Source organism: Vanellus vanellus, assembly GCF_965231255.1.
Source record: "Vanellus vanellus genome assembly, chromosome: 17".
Lineage (NCBI taxonomy): Eukaryota > Metazoa > Chordata > Aves > Charadriiformes > Charadriidae > Vanellus > Vanellus vanellus.
The window spans coordinates 5,834,210-5,854,942 of record NC_138922.1 but is presented as its reverse complement, the minus strand read 5'-3'; the positions used below and the strand labels follow the sequence as shown (position 1 = coordinate 5,854,942).

General features: G+C 58.2%; 1 protein-coding gene across 1 annotated transcript in view; it reads right to left on the bottom strand.

Moving 5' to 3' along the window:
- Positions 1-1,017: 1,017 nt before the first annotated feature.
- Positions 1,018-20,733, bottom strand: part of SEPTIN9 (septin 9) — an 86,249-nt gene continuing 66,533 nt past the window's right edge. The window contains exons 3-11 of the mRNA XM_082491996.1: positions 19,165-19,356; positions 15,739-15,867; positions 15,247-15,328; positions 14,443-14,580; positions 7,643-7,760; positions 5,144-5,239; positions 4,186-4,282; positions 2,666-2,717; positions 1,018-1,831 (exon numbers count right to left, since the gene is read on the bottom strand). Coding sequence (XP_082348122.1) covers positions 1,696-1,831; positions 2,666-2,717; positions 4,186-4,282; positions 5,144-5,239; positions 7,643-7,760; positions 14,443-14,580; positions 15,247-15,328; positions 15,739-15,867; positions 19,165-19,356 — 1,040 coding nt within the window. The 3' untranslated portion in view covers positions 1,018-1,695. The remainder of the gene's footprint in view (positions 1,832-2,665; positions 2,718-4,185; positions 4,283-5,143; positions 5,240-7,642; positions 7,761-14,442; positions 14,581-15,246; positions 15,329-15,738; positions 15,868-19,164; positions 19,357-20,733) is intronic.

Here is a 20,733-nt window from a genome sequence, read left to right as displayed (position 1 = left end):
ATGAGTTAAGGGGGAGAGCGGAGTCTCCTTGCGATGTACCCCCCCCATGTGCCCCCCTTCGGCTGCCGGGGAAGGCGGAGGGGGGGAGGAGATGTGTGGGGAGCCCCTGCAAACCCTCTGTTGAGCAACATCATCTGCGCATCCCCACCAAGACCAGAGCGACCTCCTCCTCCCTCCCGCTCTGGAGAAGGTGGATTTGTCCCCCCCCCCCACCATGGAGACCATCGGGTGAGCTCTGCGGGTGCCTTCCAGCGCTGGAGGATGGGACACGCTGCCATTTTGGTATGTGCCCCCCCCCCCAAAAAAAAGGGTGATTTGCAGAAAGTTTTATCCCATAGAGAAGATATGGAGAGTGACGGAGCGGATAAGAGAAAGGCGAGCGGAGCCGGGGCGGGGGGCAGCACTGCGGAGCTCCAGGACCACCCGCTCCTGTGTCACAGCGTTATTTAAGCGACCCCCTTTTGCAGGGTCTTATTTACTGGAGACTCATCGGAAGAGGAGGGGGGGGCAGAGGAGAGGGGACACACACAGGGCAGAGCACCCCCAAACGCCGCCCCCAGCCCTCCCCCCGGCCGCAGGGCTCGGTCCGCACAAGGACGAGCAAAACAGAGGAGCGTGTTACCCGGACACACGTCACACAGGGGATCCAAAAAATAATAATAATAATAATAATATAAAAAAAAAAAATACCCAACAGCCTCCTCTGACGTAGGGAAAAGCCCGAGAATCCCCAAGGTCAGACAGGACAACCCTCCGCCTCCCACCACCGCTTTGCAGAGACGTTCCGCTCTCAGCCCCCTTTGGACAAACACACTCTGAGCCTTCAGCGGGGGGAAAAAAAAAAAAAATCCACCCAAATGTATGAAAAATAAATATACAAGCGTTCCCACATCTATGGTCCAAGGGAGAGGGAAAAGGAGTCCCTACAAAGTGTCGCGGACCTTTCGCAGGCTGCAAAGACAGACAAGGCAAGCCCCCCCCCTCCCTCCCCTCCCCTCCCCCCCACTATTGCAAGGTAACAGTCTGAAAAAGGCACTTCTCCCAAAGCAGGTCGCTCTGCCTGGCCGGGGGTCGGTGCCAGGCGAGGTGACACCTAAACGCTCCCAGTTTATTGCATGTAGGTAGGGTTCGAGGGGTCGGGTTGGGGGCTGGCGGGTCCCGGAGGGCTGCGGAGGAGGCGGCGGGAGACAAGGATGGCACCATCTTGCTCTCTTCGTGCCACCGTACCTTGTTTCCGAAGGTTACCTTCACCTGGAGGAACCTTTGCCTTCAACGGACGGAGAAGAGCCTCTGCGCGGAGGGGCGGGCAGGGCTCCCCGGGGACACCCCGACCCCGCGGATCTGCTCCCCCCAGCTCGGCTGTCGGGCCAGCACCGGGGGCCAGCGCGAGCCCAACCTCCGCAGGGGGACGGTCCCCAGCCCAGGGATGCTGGACCAGAGGCTGAGAAGAAAACTCATGCCACAAAGCCATTTGGGGGGGGGGACGGGGACGGGGACAGGGACGGGGGACGGGATGAGCGGTCACCCCGCTCCGCACGACAGAGACGGCGTCTGGTTATTTGGTCAGTTAACATTGGCAGGGGGTCGGGGGGTGGGAAGAGGGACAGTGGCAGAAGGTTTATATAAAAATAAAGGGGGAAGAGGGGAGAAATAGCGAGCGTGAGCGAGCAAGGTCCTGGCTACGGAGCGAGACGGTTACATTTCGTTAGCCACCAGCTCTTTGTCGGTCACGCCGTTGGAGAGCGAGCTCTGGCCCTCGTTCAGCCTCTTGACCCTGTAGGCTTCGAAGTGGATGTTGCTGGTAATATCCTTGATGTTCTGCATGTGCGTCCTGCGGGAAAGGGAGACGGCAGCGATCGCACCTCGCCAGCCGCAGGTTCGGCCACCCCAACCCTTCCACCCCCCGACCTCTGCTTTCAAACACCCCCTCCAGACCAAAGTTCCCCCCCTGCTTTACTGGTTAATGATGTCTTTAGGGCATGGGAAGGAAACAAAGGCAATTATGGGCAGCCAAGACCAGAAGCCTTCGCTGGTACCAACAGCCTCTACTCTGGTACACGGGAGCCTTTGCTGCGTAACAGCCATTCGGGAAGACCCCGGTCCCGCAAGTCCCTGGGATCAGGTTTTGAAGCCCCACACAGCTCCGATGTGCCAACTTCATCTTGCAGCCAAATTTAGGAGGAGCCCAACACCCCCTCCAGCAAGCCGAGGGGGGGTCAGCCTCCCATTCCTCTGCAGCAGGGACACCTCTTTCAAGAGGGACCAGCGATCACCCAGACCCCCCAAAGGCACAATCCTGGGATGCAGGAGAGCGATGTTTTGGGACTGGACGTGGGATGTTGAAGGATCGCCAAGGCCAGAAGGCTTCCCAGCTGCTTGCAGGCAAGCTGGAGCCACACCGCACACTGCCGGCAAGCTCGGGGTCTGTCCTGACCCATCCACTGCTTCTCTCCTCCCTTAACTCAGCACCAGAGCTGAGAAGACCCCTCTGAAGCCATGTCCCGTTGCATGGGGCCACAGCAGGCTGGGAGAGATGGAGGGACAGATGGATGAGCAGAGCAGAGCAGAGCAGCAGTGGCTTCAAGCTGGCCTGGGCTCCTCTCCCCTTCCTTTGGATGCCACCTGGTGACCGAAGGCTAAGGGGACAGGGCACAGTCCTACCAACCTGATGAGGAGGTCCCGCAGGTAGGCGAACTCACAGTGTGTCGTGTTCTCCACTGGCAGGAAAAGAGAGAAACCCATCAGCGTGCACCCACGGCATGAGTATGGCATCCGCTCGGGGTACGGAGGACCCTACAGGGCTTCACTGGCACGTGGAGGGCTGAGACAGGGATTTACCCCCAGGGGCTATAGGGTGCAGGACTCAAGAGTCCTCTTTGCTGCAGAAGGCCGGTGATTTACCCCGGTACCTGCCCCAGCTCAGCAGGACCAACTGGCTGGGGAGGTCTGACTGAGCATTCCCAGTCCCTGCCCACGATCTCCCACCAAACGAGGGAGCTCCCAGCAGTATCTCCCACTGTGACCCCCCCTTTGGACCAATGCGAGCCTAAATGGGCCCCAAACAAGGCAGGGAAAGGCACAGGGTGAGCTTTGCAGCAAGCGCCGGGCACGGCTCCACAGAAGCGTTTCATCTGTAGCTTCACCACGGGCATCCTGCAACATCCCAGGCACGGCAGTGCCGGCGCCGCCGGCGCCGCGGAAGGACGCGATCTCTTGCTGACAAAGGCAACTGCTGTCTGAACAGGGCTTGGGGTGAGCAAGAGTGTTCGCAAGAGGGAAAAATCACGGGGTGTTGCTCCGCCACAATTAGTCTGACAGCTGGCAGTCTACCCGGCATTTGAATTTAGAAGATAAACTCCATTTTTTAATATTTTTTTTTTCCCCCACCCAAACAGGCCACAGCTGGGTCCTGCGTTCTCCCCGTGCTGAAGGCAAAAGCCACATGCAGAAGGTGAGCGGTTTAACGGGCCCCATTAAACTCGGAGCTTCCAGGGACAGAGCACAAGAGGGCAGCAGAGCTTTAAAATGCACTGGTTTTCCTGGCATCTTTGTTCGAGCCATCCCTCAACACAGGATTCCTATTAAGAGGACTCATAAATGAGAATAACCTATGAAAGGAAGGGGAGGAAGATAGGAGGGGTGGCACTGGAGACGTGCCAGTTGGCTGTCAGGGTCAGGGAAACGCGTAGATGCACTGGAGCCGGCAGCCTGCATCTAACCTTTAAACCATGACCGAAAATGGGGGGATAAAAAAGGCACACGCTGATGGGATGAAGACGGAAGAGAACCCACGAGGGCACCAGCCAAACGCACGGCGGAGGGTGCAAAGACCTACCGATGCCGAGGAAAGGCTCTGATCTGGGCTCCAGACACAGACCCGTCAGCACTGCACTCCTGCGCCCTCAAAGCCAACCAGCAGAAGTCAGGCCAGAGAGGATGATGAGACAGCCAGCAGTGTCCCCTCCGGCACTCAGCAGCCTCCCAGGGCACACAAAGGCCCAGGAACTCAGCACAGGAGCATTGGCCAAGGTGTTTTCAGTCCCCAAACACCGGGAAAATGATTTTCTTCGGAGGGGCAGGGAAGCACTATATACGCCTTGACTTCTACTGCTGGTTTTGGACCTCACCACCTCCTGTCAGGGCAAGGAGATGGGCTCAGGGGGCAGGGAGACAAGGACAAGGTACCTTCAATGGTGCCCCACTTGGTCTTCCTTCCAAGGATTCTTCTACCATTAACTTGGTACTCCTGGTCACTGCCCACCACTGCAAATGGGATCATTTCCTGAGGAAAGAGAAGAAAAAAAAAAAAAAGGTTACGTTTTCCTCCTGAAAACTGGTCAGGAAACGAAGCTGGTGAGCAAATTCCTACATCAAGCTGTTTCCAGGAGAGAGTTTCATGGGATGAGCTGGTCTGCCCCGATGCACCCGAGCAGCATTGCCTGCCAGGGACCGCCGGGAGCCCAGGACCCGGACAGCAGCGCCTCTTGCACATGCGCCCAGTCCAAAACCAGTCCAGCCCAGCACCTCATTGGCAGGCACCAGCACACAGCCAGGGCAAAGGTATCATGATGCTTCCGCAGGAATCGCCCCCCGCATCTGGCAACCTGTGGCTCAGTCATTTCCCGATCCAAGGTGGTGTCTTTGTACTTAAGTCCCTAAAAGACCATTTTCTTCCTTGAATTTGTCCAATCCAGTCTTTCGAGCCCAGAAACCGTTAGCCACTTCCTACAGCGAGGAATCAACAGCTACGAAAGCAGAGCAGCCTACGGGCAAATTCCCTGCAGGTGCCGGGAAGGTCACTGCCGGGGATGGGGAGACACCAGCGCTCGTGGCTCCTGGAGCAGGGCAAGGGGCCACGGACCTCCCTGCTCGCTGGGGGCACCTTCGAGGAATGGGGCTGGAGGAAGGAGCAGCTATGTGGATGGGAAGAGGACACCTTCCCCAGGTACCTTCCTCTGCCTCTTTCTGTCCCTGCTCTGAGCTCTGGCAGGATCCTTGGTCCTGGGCAGACCCGTTGGACAGAGGGACAGCAGCTTTGGAAAGAAAACGGAGGCCCTTTGCCAGAGACGCCCCAGACCATCACCAGCACCCGGAGCTGCAGGGCCCATCCAAGCACATCCAACCCGCACCACCACGCACTAACCCTGAATTTCTCATTCACTAGCCGATCTTCAGAGTCTTCATCAAACTCCTTCTGAGGATACACGTCGATCCCATTGGCAAGAAGATCAGCCATTATCTAGGAGAGAAGAGCAGAGGAACACGTGAAGGAGACATGGGCAGAGGAGCTTCACTCCCACCACGGCGGCAGCTCCCAGTCGACCCAAGCAGCTCTCATGAGCGATGCCCAGCGGCAACATCTTCCCTCTCCATCCTACACACTGCCCACCCCGGGGAGAGACATCTGTGTTCAACTGCTACACACCTACCACGCGCTTCCCTGGAATCTCTGCGAGAACCTGGTGCCAAGACACGGTTCAGGCTGAGAGTGAGATGAAGTTATACGAGCCGGGCGTTGCTCTGGGATTGAAAAAGACAATAAGACAATAGAAGCTGCACCAAGCAGCGGGGAATGTAGCTGCCAGGCACGCAACCCAACTTTAAGAAGTTGCTTCCTGGTGTCTGCTTACGCTCCTTGGAAAAGGAGTCATGGCAGTGCCCGATCCAAGGGGACAGGGACACAGACAGCTTGGAAGAGCAGTTTCTAAGGATGTTGCCTCTCTGCGAGGGGAAGCGATGCCAAAATCTGATTCCTGGGTGGAGGCTCAGCTCACGGGGAGTACGGAGGATCAGCCTTCTCCAACAAAGCTGCAAATCCAAACGCAGCCTGCACCCCCGCTCCCGTCGCTCCCTATGGCAATAAACTCCTCCGCGTCAGCCCTGTGTTGCAGACTGGCAAAGGAAGCGGATGCAGCCCAGAGAAACCCCCCCAGCCAGCCTCTCACCCCCCAGCCAAACCCGCACACTATTTTTAGGGGCACAACCCAACAAAGCCAACTCCGCAGGGCATTGGAGCCCATGCCGCTAACTGGCATCAGCCTAGGTAGCCTCCAGCCAGGCCGGTGCTTCCCCATCACCTGCCCACCCTGATCCATCACCTCTCCAAACCAGCTACACCCCCAGCTGCAGACGGGGCTCTGATTTTTGGAAGCGCGCACGCAGACGCGCTGGCTGGAGCAAAGGGTCCCAGCCTGTGCCCCCCCCCAGCACTGATTACCTGCCCTCCCGTTTGCACCAGCGGGTCTGGAGCCGTGAGCGTACGGAGGGCGAGCCCCCCGCAGAAGGGGCTCTGCAAACACGCCACGTGGGCTACGTGCGTTCTCCCTCCTTCTGGAAGGATTTGGGGGGTCTGGTTACACTCAGGAATGTAATTAGAGACAGGGCGAGCTCATCCTGCGCCCAGCCGGTGCAGAGCAGGCGAACCAGGCGGTCTCCCCACGGCGTTCCGTTACACAAGGATGGTATCAGCAGCCGAGAGTGCCCAGGTGACATTTTAGGTCCCAGACTGACTTTGTCGTGCCAGAGCCAGGCAGCCACCCGCGGACACGGAGGTAGGTGCACTCGCAACCCCTGAACGGAGGCAGCAGTCTGCAAAAGCCGCTGCAGAGAGCAGAGGGGGCACCGTGGACTCACCCCCCCATCCTCCCGCGCCAACCCCTCGCAGATCTCTGCGCAAAGAGGCTGACATGCCACCCAAGCCCAGCCGGGACTACCTCTCGGCCCCGTTTCCAGCCATCCTCTACCTCACCGCAAAGGCAACCGCTTGCAGAGTTTGGATTCAGCCCCCAACACCAGAGTGGGTATTTCACTGCCTGATCCTGCCCATCGAGAACTGGAAGGACGCCGGCGTGGGAAGGGGTGGCTCACGCTCTTCTGCCGTCCTCGCCGTAACCAACCGCACTTTGCATCCCTATCAGAGGTGGCCCCCAAAACTGCCCTTTTGGCAAGACCCCCCTTTCAATTCGCTTCGCTTCCCTGCCATTCAGGCTGGCGGACCGAGGAGCTTGGTGGCTTGTTTCCTTCTGCAGGGGATGCCGAGGCCACCGCGCCTGCAGCCACATCCATCGCCTACACAAACGGATTTATAGCCCCTTACCGAACCCCAAAGTGTGGCATCTCCGTGTGTACGTGCACGGAGGAAAGCCCATACCTTGCTGTGCATTCAGACAGCCCCTCCTCAGCTCCCCACCACCAGGGAATTTCATAAATCTTGCCCAGCTGAGCTCAGCAAACCCACACGTGGGTTTTTTTGCCTGGTTCCTGCATCATGCATGATGCTGCCCAGGATGGGTTTTCCAGCCTCTACGTGCAGCACCGCCTGCCTCCCTAAATAACAGAAACCAGCCCGAAAATAACAACACCGCTAAAGGAGGCAGGAGAAACAGACCCAGAGACTTAGAGAGAGCTCGAAACTTATCCTGCGCTGACAAAGATCCAAGAGAAACACAAGGAACGGCTTTGGAGCGCCGGCCTTTCCTCCGGCCACGTGGGATCGCTCAGAGCTGCAGCCGGAGGAATGCGCCGGGCTCCCGGCCAGGCGCTCGCCTTCCCGGCTCTGCCGGGGGAACCGGGGAGGGGAAAGGGGCAGGAGGGGCTGGGGGATACGAGACGGGAGCCCGGAGAAGAGCCGCCGGCCCCTTACCCTTTGTTTGAAGTAGTCCCTCTCCTCCAGCGTTAACGTGTCGGCTTTCGCAATCACGGGGACGATGTTGACCACTTTGCTGAGGCGTTTCATGAACTCGATGTCTAGCGGTCGGAGCCTGAAAAATACAGCGGAAAAAGAGGGGATTCGCGCACCGCTAGCGAGGTGGGGGCTGCTGCAGTGCCCCGGCAGGGAGGGGGCATTCCAAGACAAGACACACAGGGGGAATCGCTTCCTTTCGGATAGGACAAATAAAGGCATTTTCTTAAAAGCACGACAGCACGCGTCCGTCTCGGAGGCGGCTCGCAGACAAGCACTTAAAACGTTTCCCTCTCAAAGCGCCCCCTCGCAAAGCCCCGTGCAGTGGGAGAGGGCTTTTATCCCCGCACGGATGCTCGGCCACAGAGGACTGCGGGAACTTGCCCAAAGCTACACGTGTCCTTGGCGAAGCCAGGATGAGAGCACGGGTGACGCTGGCTGTGGGGACAGCCCATCCACGACGTACAAATCCAGCGGGGGAGAGACCACGGTGTGAAAGCTCCTCCAGCCCTATCCAAGCTGTCACCCACTGTCACCCACCGTCCGGGGACAGCGCGACGTGGAAATGGCCAGAGGTGACTATTGCTGCTCACACTCCCCCCTGCGCTGAGCACCAGCCCGCTGTCCTGTACGAGCCAGGACTGCATCTCACATCCATCGGCTGCGATTAGAAAAGGCTCTGGTAATTCCCCAGGGGATCGCACAGCCCAGAAGTGATGCTGCTTGGTCCAGAGGGCAAAAATGCCAGAAAAACCTCTATGACGAAAAGTCTCAGCAGAGTGAAGCTGCAGAGATCGCATAACCCCAACGACCAGCCCCTGGGGAAATCCCTCCCTGCTAAACGCTCCTGCTGACAGCACGGAGGTGACCTCCGGTGCCAGGCGGCTCCGCGTCCGAGGGCTGCAGTCCAGCTGCAGACAGCAACGAGGGCGCCCGGCCATGACCCTCCCTCGCTCCTCAGTCCTCCTCGAAGGCGTTTTTATTGCTGGGGGTTCCAACCCAGCTAGGGGAAAGCCCTCCTTGGGACATCGCCACTTGCTTCAGGTCCCCTTCGGTGGCTCAGGAGGTGATGGGGACGTGATGGTGATGGCCCATACAGGACAGCTGAGCAGATGTTGCCTTGAAAAAGGAAACCTGGAGATCCCAGGGGACACCAGGGTACTGGAACACTTTCGGGATGCTCGTGCATTACGGAACCGGTTTGAAACGAGCCCGCGCCGAAAGCACACAGGGAAGGGGCAGGAAGGTCAACGCCAGAGCCCCAGAAGCAAAGGGACACCTCTGCCACTCATACAACTCCATGACCTCCGACGGTGGTATGTGCCAGCAGGACACAATCCAACTCATCTTTGGTGAAACAGGGGCAGAGAGAGGTGAAGCCACATTTTGGAGGAGCCGTAGGCTTCAGTGGCAGAGCTGGGGCCTAAATATGAGACCTCCCCAAGGGCAGACCAGCCCTGTGCCACAAACCAGAGGCTCACGGCAACAGGGAAGAAACCAAAATAAATGAGACAGTGACTTAAAAACGTCCAAGTGCAAGCAGGCACCCAATAGGAGCCCTGTGTGGGGAAGCACAGAGCAGAGCAGAAGGCTCAGGGAGAACGCGCCCAAGAGAGCACCTACTGCCAACGCGTTCAAGCCAAACCCCACCATGGTCTTCTCAGGCTCTATGGAGGGCTCAGAGGCCTCTGCAGAGCCAGCACGGCTCCTGCAAACCCAGCAAGAGTCACACGAGTCCAAAGGGGAAGGGGCTGATCCTGCTCCTCGGCAGCCACCAGGCAGCGTCCCCATCCCGTGAGGCCACCCCTGTGCCAAGGGAGGGACATCCACCCCTGGAGAGACCCGCTCAGTTCTGGCTGATACGAAGATGGCAGCTCGAGGCTGCTCCGGCGCAGCCAGCACTGGTGGCCCAGCTGAGCCCTCCCCTGGTCAAACCCACCCCTCTCCCAGGGATCAGGCCAGACTGTGCCAGGTGGACCTTCTCCCCGCACCCTAATGGCACACGTCTTTAGCATGCGGACAAATGAGCTCCTAACACAAACTCAAGAGTCACAGATCACCCTGGGCCCCAGGAAAGAAAAGAGTTTGGCTATTAAAAAAAAAAAAAGAAATGAAAAGAAAAGAAAAAAGCACAAGGAAACCCCCACGGACACATCTAAGCAGACTTGCTGCTGGCAAACATTGTTTAGAGCTCTGCATAATGTATTTCCCAGACCTCCAAGGAAGTAATGCAGTTATGCTCCTTTCCCAGCAGACTTCTATCCCTCTCTCTTTGCTATTTTTCAAATATTTTTTCCCCTCTTAAAGCCTCTTTCCCTACCGAGAATGTGTTCCTGCCTCCTTTATCAGCTTTTCTTTTAGAGTGAAGACCAGGATGCACACATAGCTGATGCAGATGAATTCATAATCAACCACATATTTGAGTTTCAGCTCGACTGATATGCAAAAGCCCCGTTACCGAACCCTCACCAACACCTGGAGGATGCCGGCAGTGAGCCCGAGAGGCGCAGGCAGAGCCAGAGCCACCCAAACCCCTGCCCGTGTCCACCAGCATCCACACAGGCGCAGTGAGCGTGTCCCACACCAGTCTGCACCCAAAGCCAGGAGAGGTGAAGGAACCTTTGACATGACTTTCTGCTCCGATGACCTAGTGTACCTGACGTAGCGGGAGGTGTCCCTGCCCATGGCAGGGGGTTGGAACTCGATGATCTTCAAGGTCCCTTCCAACCTAAACCGTGCTGTGATTCTATGATGAGCTTCTGCAAGTGCCTCATCCATGGAGGTCACCTCCCTACACCATCCTGGAGAAGAGGAAGGGAACCAAGGGACTCCCCAGAAGGGCAAACTGTATGTTTTTAGGGTATTTTGCAAGTTTATAGATACTCTACCAGTTCCTGCTGGGTAGCCGCCCAAAATCCCCAAGTATTTAAGAGAAAGTGATTCCGTTCACTGAGAACAAGACCTGTCGCTAGACGTCACGTTCATGCGAAGACAACAAAGGAGAATAAATGGCTTAAGGCGCTCACGAGTGCTAAGACCTTGATTTGCACCAATAGCCCTGTACAGACCCAGGGAGACATGGCCAAGGTCGCGATGGAGCAAACCCAGACCTAATTGCTCTTAACCTCCCGCTGCGAGGCACAGCCCAGGACAGCAGGGACCGCTGCTGGTAGCCGCAGGGACCGCTTTTGGTGTTTAGCCACCACGATCCCATAACAAGTCACAGGCACAGCAGTGCTGGCCTCTGCCAGGTATCTGAACTTGGTTCACCTGCACAAAGCATCGACACCAGCTCCTGGCGAGAATTAGCAGCGAAACCCTTAAATAGACAAACACACAAAACAGCAAGAGAAAGCGCGTTATTTCATTTCGCGTGCACGCAATCTGCTCCAAGTAGATCACGAAAGAGAAGGCAGAGCTCAAGAAGAAAAAGCATCCGTTTTCTCCCCCTTCCTCAAACGGTCCCTGATATTACAAACTGGCAGCTAGACACGTACGCACTTTGGGTTTCGCTGGGAGGGGGTGGAGGAGCTCTAAGGGGAGCGGATGGGCTGGAGCGGGAGCTGCCGGAAAAGCTCCAGCCCACCCCAGCCAAGTGCTGGTTGCTCCTCCATCCTCTCTTGCTATGGGGCTGGGGAAAACAGAGCAGCTGGGGACATATTATCATGGCTGGGCACATGTTATCGTGGCTGGGCACATGTTGTCGTGGCTGGGGACATGTTATTTCAGCATTGCCCGCAGCCACCGTGCACAGACAGGATCTAAGCAGAGGCTCGTTCCTGCCGGTTCCCTTGAAATGCCGTTAGAGGAATCAAAATTCACGGCGAGCTGCAAAGTTATTTCCTTTTGGTTGTGCCCCAGCTCAAACCAGCAGCAAGAATTCGAGTCGTGTGTTAAGCAAATACCAGCGAACACCCGGCAGCCGCCCAACCCCATCACCGGGACCCTTTAGCCTCCTCGAGGGACCCGGCGGGCACCAGGAGGGGCAGCTAGTGGGGAAAGCATCAGTGGGTGGCAGTCCGTCAGCCAACAGCTCTGGAACAGGCAGAAAAGGGGCTGCCGAGGCCGCGGCGGTGTTTCAGAGTGCCGTTTCAGAGCCGAGCGGTGCTTCACAGGGGTCAGAGCTGAGATATTTATTGGGTGGCAGAGAGCAGGGCTTGCGCGGCTGCAGCCAAAAGCCCCTGCCAGCACGTTACTTAACCTCTGCAAACATGGTTTTACGGGAGTGTTACAAGAAAGACGGGGTGTGTGCAAACTAGACGGGTTGCAAAGCCTGCCCCGAACTCCCTGCAAAGGGAGACAGCCCCAGAAACTCGATTTAATGCGTTGGTTAACACTCGAGCTGCCCAGAGAGGAGGGCCAGATTGAAATGGAGCCGAGCAACCCTCCGCTCCAGCCTCCGAATCTGTGCGCTTGGTTGACTTTGCCTTTCCCCCACCTCTCTCCTTCCCTTTTTATTTAAGAAAAAAAGCAAGCTCTCGCTCAGTGACCCCCAGGCTCTGCCCCGGTTGCCTACAGCCGCCACGTGCAGGGGAGGGATGCCGAGTCCTGTGCTGTGCCTGACCGTGCCAGCGGGGTGGGACAGACGGACACAAGTCACCGCTGGCTGCTTTGGTCACGTCACACGGTGAGGGCAATGCAAACAAGCCCCATGCAAGTGCTATCCCAGGACGGACGGCACCAAGCGTCCCGGGACGGCAAGCGGCACGGGGAGCCCCCGGGTGGTGCCACATGAGCACGGTGGGGTCCTCCGCAGCTGGGTGCAGATGTCCCTAGGGCACTACGAGCCACTGCCCTTGCCAGCCGTGCTCCCCATCGCCTCCCGGTGAAGCCAGAAGCACCAAAGCAAGGACCTCTCATCCCCACGTGGGACCACGGACCACCTGACTCGGCAGGGACACAAACCTGCCCTTAACATCGTGTGACAGCCCCGTGACGTGGCCTCCTAAACTGCTGTCCTCCAAAATGAGCGTGAACCCCTGCTAGCAGTGCTGCCGTGGCAGCCTCATCCCTCAGGAGCGGTGGCCACTTCATCCATTCGTGTCCGCGGACCACGGGCAGCACTGGGGAAAGCCCATCCGCGACGATGGGCTTCGCAAGGGAGCAGAAAGGAAACCCAACGCCTTCTCGAGCTCTTGGAGAAGCAAAATTTCCCACCGACTTCTCCCTCCCGGTGGGGTTTGTCCCCCTTCACTCATTCCTTGGCTCATCTCCATCCCGTGGCAGGAGGGGCCGCGCGGCTCCGACACCGGGGCAGGAAAGCACAGCCCCCCCGCGCTCCCCCAAGCCACGGAGGGGAGCGAGCGGCGGCCCCCACCGGGCTATCAGGCTACGGGGAAGGAGGATCAGCGCAGGGCTCAGCAACAACGGCCTCCAACCGCCGGGCTCGCTCGGATATTGGAAACACATGTTCGTTGGAGAGAAAGAAAAAAAGCAGCTGAACTTCCACGCAATTGCTGTTCGCCGGCGGGTGAGAGAAACCAGAGCGCACGGCTGGAGGGGCTCCGGTGGGGGACAGAGGGAGGGGACTCCACGCCGCCGCCGCCACCCAAAACGTGCAGCCTCCATGCAGGTCATGTATCTGCGGGATCCAAGCACTGGATGCGCTTTTAAGGGTTAAACGCCCAAAGCGATGAGAAAAAGCTCCAGCACAGTCAACGCTGCACCACCCGACCTGCCAAGGCAGGGTCTGGAGATCGGCGCGGAGATAAGCGGGACCAACACGCTAGACTGGCCTAAAAATGTCATCTCCCTTTGAAACGTTTTCTGCTTTATCGTATTAAACCAGAAACGTTTCGTCAGCCCCTCTGCTCCCAATCGACAGCCGGTTACACAAGAAGAGCATAACTGGCCCATGCAGTCATTTTATTCCAGCGAAGGATGCATTTTTGGTCTACCCACTGGCAGAAGCAAAACAAAGTCTTTTCTATTGGAATAAATCTCTACACGGGGAAGAGGAAAAGGCTGACATTAATACAGCGCCGGCGGCTCAAGTTTACTTTTGAAAACAGACCCAAAAAAATCCCCACGCAGGCAGAGCCAGAAGTGGAAGGAATTGACACCAATCAAAAGGAAACCCAGGTCTCGTTTTATGTTGTGATACTTTAAGTCACATTTTTCAAGACACTTTAAGCGCCCCAGATTTTCACTGCGGGCTATGTGCCCGAGAAAAAAAAAAAAAAAAAAAAGAAAGAAAAAAAATAGAGCAAGATCTGGGCCTTTGATGCTGTCACTTGAGAAATGCCAGAGCCGGGAGAGCTCTGCGCTGAATAAACGCCATCCCACTTGCAGACTAGTCAGACAACCTACACAATCCCCTTAAAGGGTGAGGGTGTTCACTCCTGCGGCAGCGCGAGGGAAACCGGCTTCTCCGCTCACAAAGGTAGAGCCACACCAAAGAAAAATTAAAATTCTGTTCGCAAAGGCGGCCTTTCTGTCCAATCCGAGAGCTCAGCGACTGGTGGCCATCCTTGGTCAAGCAAGCAAGGTGACCGAAGCAAGGCAAGCAGCTAACCGGAGCTCAGGGAGGCTTTGATGGCCCCTCGGAAGAGGAAACGTCACGTTTTTCTAAGGTACAGCACCTCTGCTGTGTCATTGCGAGAGCTCCAGATGCTACAGCCCGAGGAAGGACAGCTTCGTGCTGCCGTCAAGCTCCTCAAGTCCCCAAGAAGCACCAGGAAAGCCCAAGGACGACCCTGATGGCTGTGCTGCCCAAGATGGAACAGAGGAGAGGGAAGCCCCGGGGGCGGCAGGGTACGTACGAGTGGCCGGTGGCTGGGATGAAGTATATACAGCAGTGCACCCGCGTGTCGGGGATCCGCTTCTTCCGGTTAATGTTGATCTCCTCCTGCAGGTACTTCTCGTACTGGTCGTTGATGAACTTCATGATGGGCTGCCAGCTGCAGAGAGAGAGGAACGCAGGACGTCGGGTTTGCGGGAGGCATGTGGACCACCCTGGACCAACCTCCCACCTGGTCTGACCGGGTGAAGCAGAGCCCGCCGAGCGGGGGATGCTCAGCATCTTACAGAATCCCATAAAACAAACAAACCAACCCAAACCACACTCAAACACCCGGCTGCTGAGCAGGGCGGTCCCTCAGCACTTCGCAACCCATCGTGGCACAGAAGCAAGAGCAGCATCAAACCCCACAAAGGCCAGCCCAGCTTGTGGTGAGGAGAAGACACCTGCCACCGGCCGGCCAGGCCAGCCCTGCCCCGGGGCGGGGAGGGCCATCGCGCACAGCCAGCCACTGTCCCAGGGAGTCCTGGCAGGGTTTGGCCTTCAGAGCCACGTGGGCAAGGGCCGGGGACCGGCCACCCCGGCACACAGCTGCTCCCAGCCGCGAACAAAGCTTGTCTCACGGCCGGAACAGCGGGACGTTTGTGGGCTCTCACAGGGTCCCTAATCACTCCTGGAGAGCGGGGCACCGCGCTGCCACCTACAACAACCTTCTCCCCGGCTCCCCGCGGAGTGTGGGTGGCACAGGACCGGGCTACAGCACCAGCAGCGGGTCAGGATGCCGAGGGGCTCAGCCACCTTCCCTCCGCGCCGGTCCTCGGCTCACCAGTTCTCGTTGTTGATGTGGTCTCCAAAGCCCGGGGTGTCGATGACTGTCAGCTTCATGCGAACCCCTTTCTCTTCAATCTCTGAAACGGAGAAGAAAGCCGGTGCGTGAGGCAGGCGTCGATGGGTGCTCTGGCCAAGCCTGCCCTCCCAAAATCAGCTGCAGAGCTGGCCCCAGGGGAGAATGCACCTTCAGAGCTTTTACCAGCCACAAATCAGCCCTCCCAAAGGGATGCAGCACCACACCTGCCCTGAAATGCCACCCCCATGGCCACCTCAAGTGTTCCCTTCCATCACAGTTAAGTCAATGCTGGTGGATAAAGAGAAGATAGAGGTTTACTCAGCCCCGCAAGCATCTCCGGATGGTCAAAGCCCTTTCAGACAGAAGGGAGTGAAGGTTTCGTGGAGGTCCACAACCCCCGCGAGTCTCTGGAGAGACGAGGCAGAGCAGGACCAAAAGCCGAAGCACCAGGTGGGATCTGCAGAGCCTCACCGTGAGTGATGGATTTGATTTCAATGGTCTTGGGGATCCGCTCTTCAGAAGTCGGCTGTACAGATTTCCGGCTGATTTTGGATTTGAAGAGGGTGTTGATTAACGTGGATTTCCCCAAGCCGCTCTGACCTGGAAAAGAGCAGGATAAACCACAGTCAGCACTCACTTGTTTCCGGGTTGTGTTTTTTTTTCAGGGGCCAGAGGACGGGGATGCTGACGGACTCAGCCTGCGCGGGATCGGCGGGAGGGAGGACCGGGGCGCAGCTGCCCCCCTGCAGCCTCCCCGGCTCAAGGCGCTCGAGTCCCTCCCGGGCAGGAGGATGCTGCGGGCAGCGAGCACCTCCCCTGGCTCCGAAGCAGCCAGCTTGCTGGGAGCGAGCAGGGCAAGAGCTAGTTCCTTGCGTCCAGCCAAAATCACAGCAACCCCAAGGACAGGCAGACGCTGTCGGGGATGTTCTAAGGGCTGCGGTGACACTCAGCAGCCCCAAAGAAGGGCACGGGGACCAGGGAACCCCAGGAAGGAGCATCCTGACACATCTGTGCCTTTACCCTCCCGCAGCCTCCCCCGTCCCGCTCCACAGGGAAGACTGAGGAGCAGCTCGGCAAGCCCTTAGCCGGACAGGATTAACAGCAGCAACAGCCTTCCGAACCTCAGCCCCGCAGCATCCACTGCCGCTTCCCGGCCAGACTTGCTTTTGCAATCGGCCCAGCTGGCCACACGGACCATTTCAGGCAGGTCCAGGCCAGTCCCACAAACAACATCCCAGGAAGCACATGAGATTCCACAACTTCAGAAAAAAACATCTTTTACTGAGAAGCTCTTTTATGCCTTATATCCCGGAGCTGAGGTCGATCCACGCAGAAAGGACACCAGCAGCTCTCAACTCTCCAGACCAGTTGTCCCATGAGTTCAGAGAAGCTGAAGTTCATGAGTTCATGAGAGCTGCCGGTGGCCACGGATGCGATGTGCCTCTCCGAACCTCGCCGAGCAGTGGCTGCGGCTGTGCCCACGGGGAGCTGATGGCTGAGCGCAGGGCGGACCCGCTCCCACCCCTTCGGTCATTTCCCTGAGCTGGAATCAGGTGGGGAAAGAGCGGCGGCGCTTTGCTGTGCCCGGCCAGCTCTGCTCTGCTCCGCTCTCCTCTCCTCCCAGCTGCTCTGCACCAAGAACTCAACACAAAAGATGTGCTTTGGGTGGTTTTTTTTTGTTTTTTTTTTTTTAAGCGTAGACCCTTTTTTCCCATCTCCACAGCCTTAGACAACAGGGGACTAAGCTGACCTCATCCCGAAGCCTCTCAGAGCTTCGGTTAGGCTGGCAAAACCCTTTTGAACAGGGACCCTGTCACACAGGGCAGAGGATTTTCAAAAAGCCCCATGACAAGGACACAGCGTGGGGACGGTGACCCCACGCCGGCAGTGGTGCTCAATCCCCACCTCCTTTGCAGAAGACACCTCCCTCCTTGCATCTCCCACCTGGAAAAACAGGGATTGCGATCATTTCGAGGCAAGGACCCGCGGCTTAGACTGAATGGGTATAAAGGAGCCAAACGAATCCCGAAAAGCCTGTCCATCCCCCGGAGAACCGCAGCGGGATGAGGGCTGGCTGCTGCCTCCCGGCCCCAGCAGAGCATCCCCTCCCCGAGGGGCACCCCACGAGGTGCTGCTCCTCCCGCATCCCTCCCCGCGTCTTCTGGGAGGGCCGGAGCTCCGCTTGTTTATGCTGCCACGAATTCCCCAGCCTGTAAACAGTCAGCCCCGAGCCTGCCAAGGCAAGAACAATGTTTTCCAGCCGCGCTGCAGCACACGGGGCTTTCATACCACACACAGCGCTGCCAAGGCAAAGCCGGGGCCCTTTCCTGAACATCCCTCCGCATCTGCAGAGCGGAAAGCCGCGGTGCTGCGGCGGCACAGCCTGCTCGCGGGGGGGACGGGTGCCTCTTCTGGCAGGGAAACGGGGGCTCAGCTCGTGCAATCTCACTTGGGGATTCGCAGGATCAGCGCTGCGATCCCTCTGCCCCCGGGAGCGCTGCTCCGCTGGCGGCAAAGCGCTGGGTTTGTTTAAAAAACCTTGCAAGAACCGGTTCTGCAGCGAGCGGGTTCGCAGCCACCTCCCAGCCCGGCGAGCCCTCCCCGTTGATCAGTGTGTGTATGAAATAGGAAAGGCAGAGCATCGGCAGAGCTCGCTGGGAAGCTACAGCACACAAATATCCTTTACAGAATAAGCAAACTCAGGATCAGGCCCCCCTCCGTAACCCCAGGAAGCCCCCCAGGTCTATGGGGGCTCCTACCCCATGGGGCATCCCCGCACAAACCTGCAGCCCTACAAAACTCCTCGCAGGAGGAAGGGGGGGTGGCGAGACCCCACCACCACACCACCTCCCCTGGGAGATTCAGGCAGGGAGAGCTGCTGCCCCCACAGCCCCAGCTCACACGAGGGGCTCCACGGGACCAAGCCAGACACCGATAGCTGGAAAAAATGCAGGAAAAAGCTCATTTCTTTTCCCTTTTCCCCCTTGCACGGCCTCCCATGGTGCCTGCCCAGCTCTCCAGTATACCCAGCATTTTACTGGCGAGCGGCTGGTGCAGCCAGTGGCCTCCAGCTGAAATAAAGCCCCTTCGTCCGTCCCATCCACCCTGCTGCCTCAGAAAGGTAAGGAACAGGAGCTTGCAGGCAGCGGGATTTGGGGACACAACCTTCCAGCCCTCCCTCCCTGCATGGGGACACCCTTTGGGACACTCTCAGCCCGCCCTGTGCCGCACTGCGGGTCCCCAGAGGAGCCACCGGTAGCAGAAGCCGTTCGAGCCGAATGACCCAGCTACGCAAACCCTCTTGCTGGTCATTATTCCCACCGGAAAATCACACACGGCATTTCTTCCCTGGGACTTGTACCGTGGTGGCATCTGCAGACTGAGCCGCTCAGCACAGTCTCTTAAATACAAGAAAACTCACGAGTAGGAATTTTAGCCAAATTGCTGGAAATACCAGCAAAGATTAGGGCTCCGGTATTTCAAGGCAAGCCCTTGAGCCCTAACGCACTCCCCGACTGCTCCAACCAGCGCAGGGCTCGCAGGAGAGCAGGCAAGGGAACTCGCTGCAAGGCTTCGGTGAGTCCCAGCTCCCCTCGGAGCGTTCTCCTCCGGGACGTGCCTACGGGTAACGCAGCCCAAAGACGTGGGAAGACGCACGAGACCACGGGCCATGTCACATCGCCAGCTTTAACGGCAGCTGAATTCAAGCCAGCTCCTCGGGAGCGGGGTTTGCTGACCCCTAAGGCAAAGACCCCAACGCTGAGCCCAAACTGCTGCTCCCGAGGAGGCTCCAGAGAGGACAAACATCGTCGCAGAGAGGACAAACATCATCGCAGAGAGGACAAAAACAACTCGCCGCGCACGTTGCGGGCAGCTGGCGCGAGGAAGAGAACTCACCCACGACCATGATGTTGAACTCAAACCCCTGCTTCATGGCTTTCCGTCTCATCTGCTCCAGGATGGCGTCTATCCCCACGTAGCCAAAGTCCGCAGCCGGTTTCTCCGGCCGCGTTGGCGCCGGCTGCTTGGGGCCGGCATCCCGGGGAGCGTCCGTCATGCCGGGTGCGTGGCTGGGAACTGCCTCTGGACCTGCGGAGGCAAAGAGAAGGTGGTCAGGGGCGGCAGGCAGCGCCGGGATGCTGCTCCTGGCGGGGAATGAAAGGAGCTGCCTGTTGCATCCGACGCGGGAATGAAACACGCGCTGCGTCTCCACTACTACCGCCGGCAAGCGGGGACTTGGGGCACTGGGAGGCTGAGAGAGGAGGCACGTGGGATCTTCTTTTGCTTGTAATTACATAAAATTCGGGATTCCCCTTCTTACTGGATACACCTTGCTCCCTGCCCGCGTCGCCAAGCCCACCGCAGCGGAGCGCAGCGAAGGGATGCTGCTCCGGGGGGGGGAGCGGGCACGCCAGGTCCCACGAGCAGCCCATCCACCGCCGCCACGGAGCGGGACCCAGCGCCGAGGAAGTCCTCGGCACAAGCCCAGGAGTTTATTTAGCGAGTGACGAAGGCTTTTAGCAACACGGCCCCGCGCCCAGGCGCTGCCGTGAAAGGCTCACAGACCCACAGAGCCTGCCCGCTGCTCCGTACCGCTGTAATTACAGCGCTATGCAGATTGCTGGTGGGAATGCCTCCTGGCCGCGTTTCGGGGAACTGGATGGCTCTGCAGACACAGAAGAGCGCTCGGAGTCTATCGACACGCGCCCTCCTCGAGCTCCAGCTGACGCAGCGCGCAGGCTGCTGGCCCCAGCTCACTCCTCGCCAAAAAAACCCCCAAACCAACGCATCTGCATCGAAACGGGTCGCGCCAGACAACGCCCACGCAGCTTTCACCATCCTGCTCTAATTCTGCCAATATCTACCCGAGGAACCCAAACCCTCCGGCTTCCCGCAGAGACAGGGCGCTCGTCTCCCCTGCGAGACGGCTCCAGGTTAGCAAAGCGCTTCAGGAGAAGCAAACATACACCTACCGCCTGTTTTAACGCCTTCGTAACAAAAACGGGGGAACCATCCAGCGCCCCGGGCAGGAGCATCTGCCGCCGGGAAGGACACGGCACCCGCGATGCGGTAGCGGGCGATGCAATCCGGCTCCCACCCAGCCCCAGCCGCTCCGTGTCGCCGGCGGACAGAGCGAATATGCCGAAGGCAGAGCATCCACAAGCTCAGCCCGGTCCTTGGGAGCTCCTGGAGGTATCAGCCGCGCAGGGCCGGCTCCTCTACCGCAGGCACGGAGAGGCAGGTTTTAGGAAAACACGCTCCCGAGAGCCCTCCCCACCCCGGGCTGCTGCTGACCGATGCCCGGGTCCCCGCGGCCACCAGCCTAGGCAAGCGTTTTATTTCTGTTAAGACTTTTTGCAAAGCTTATTCATCACTTTTTAGGACTTATTTGATTATTAATTTAAAAAATAGTAGTATTATTATTGACAAAGGACTTATTGCAAAGTCCTCATCCTCATTCCTTCA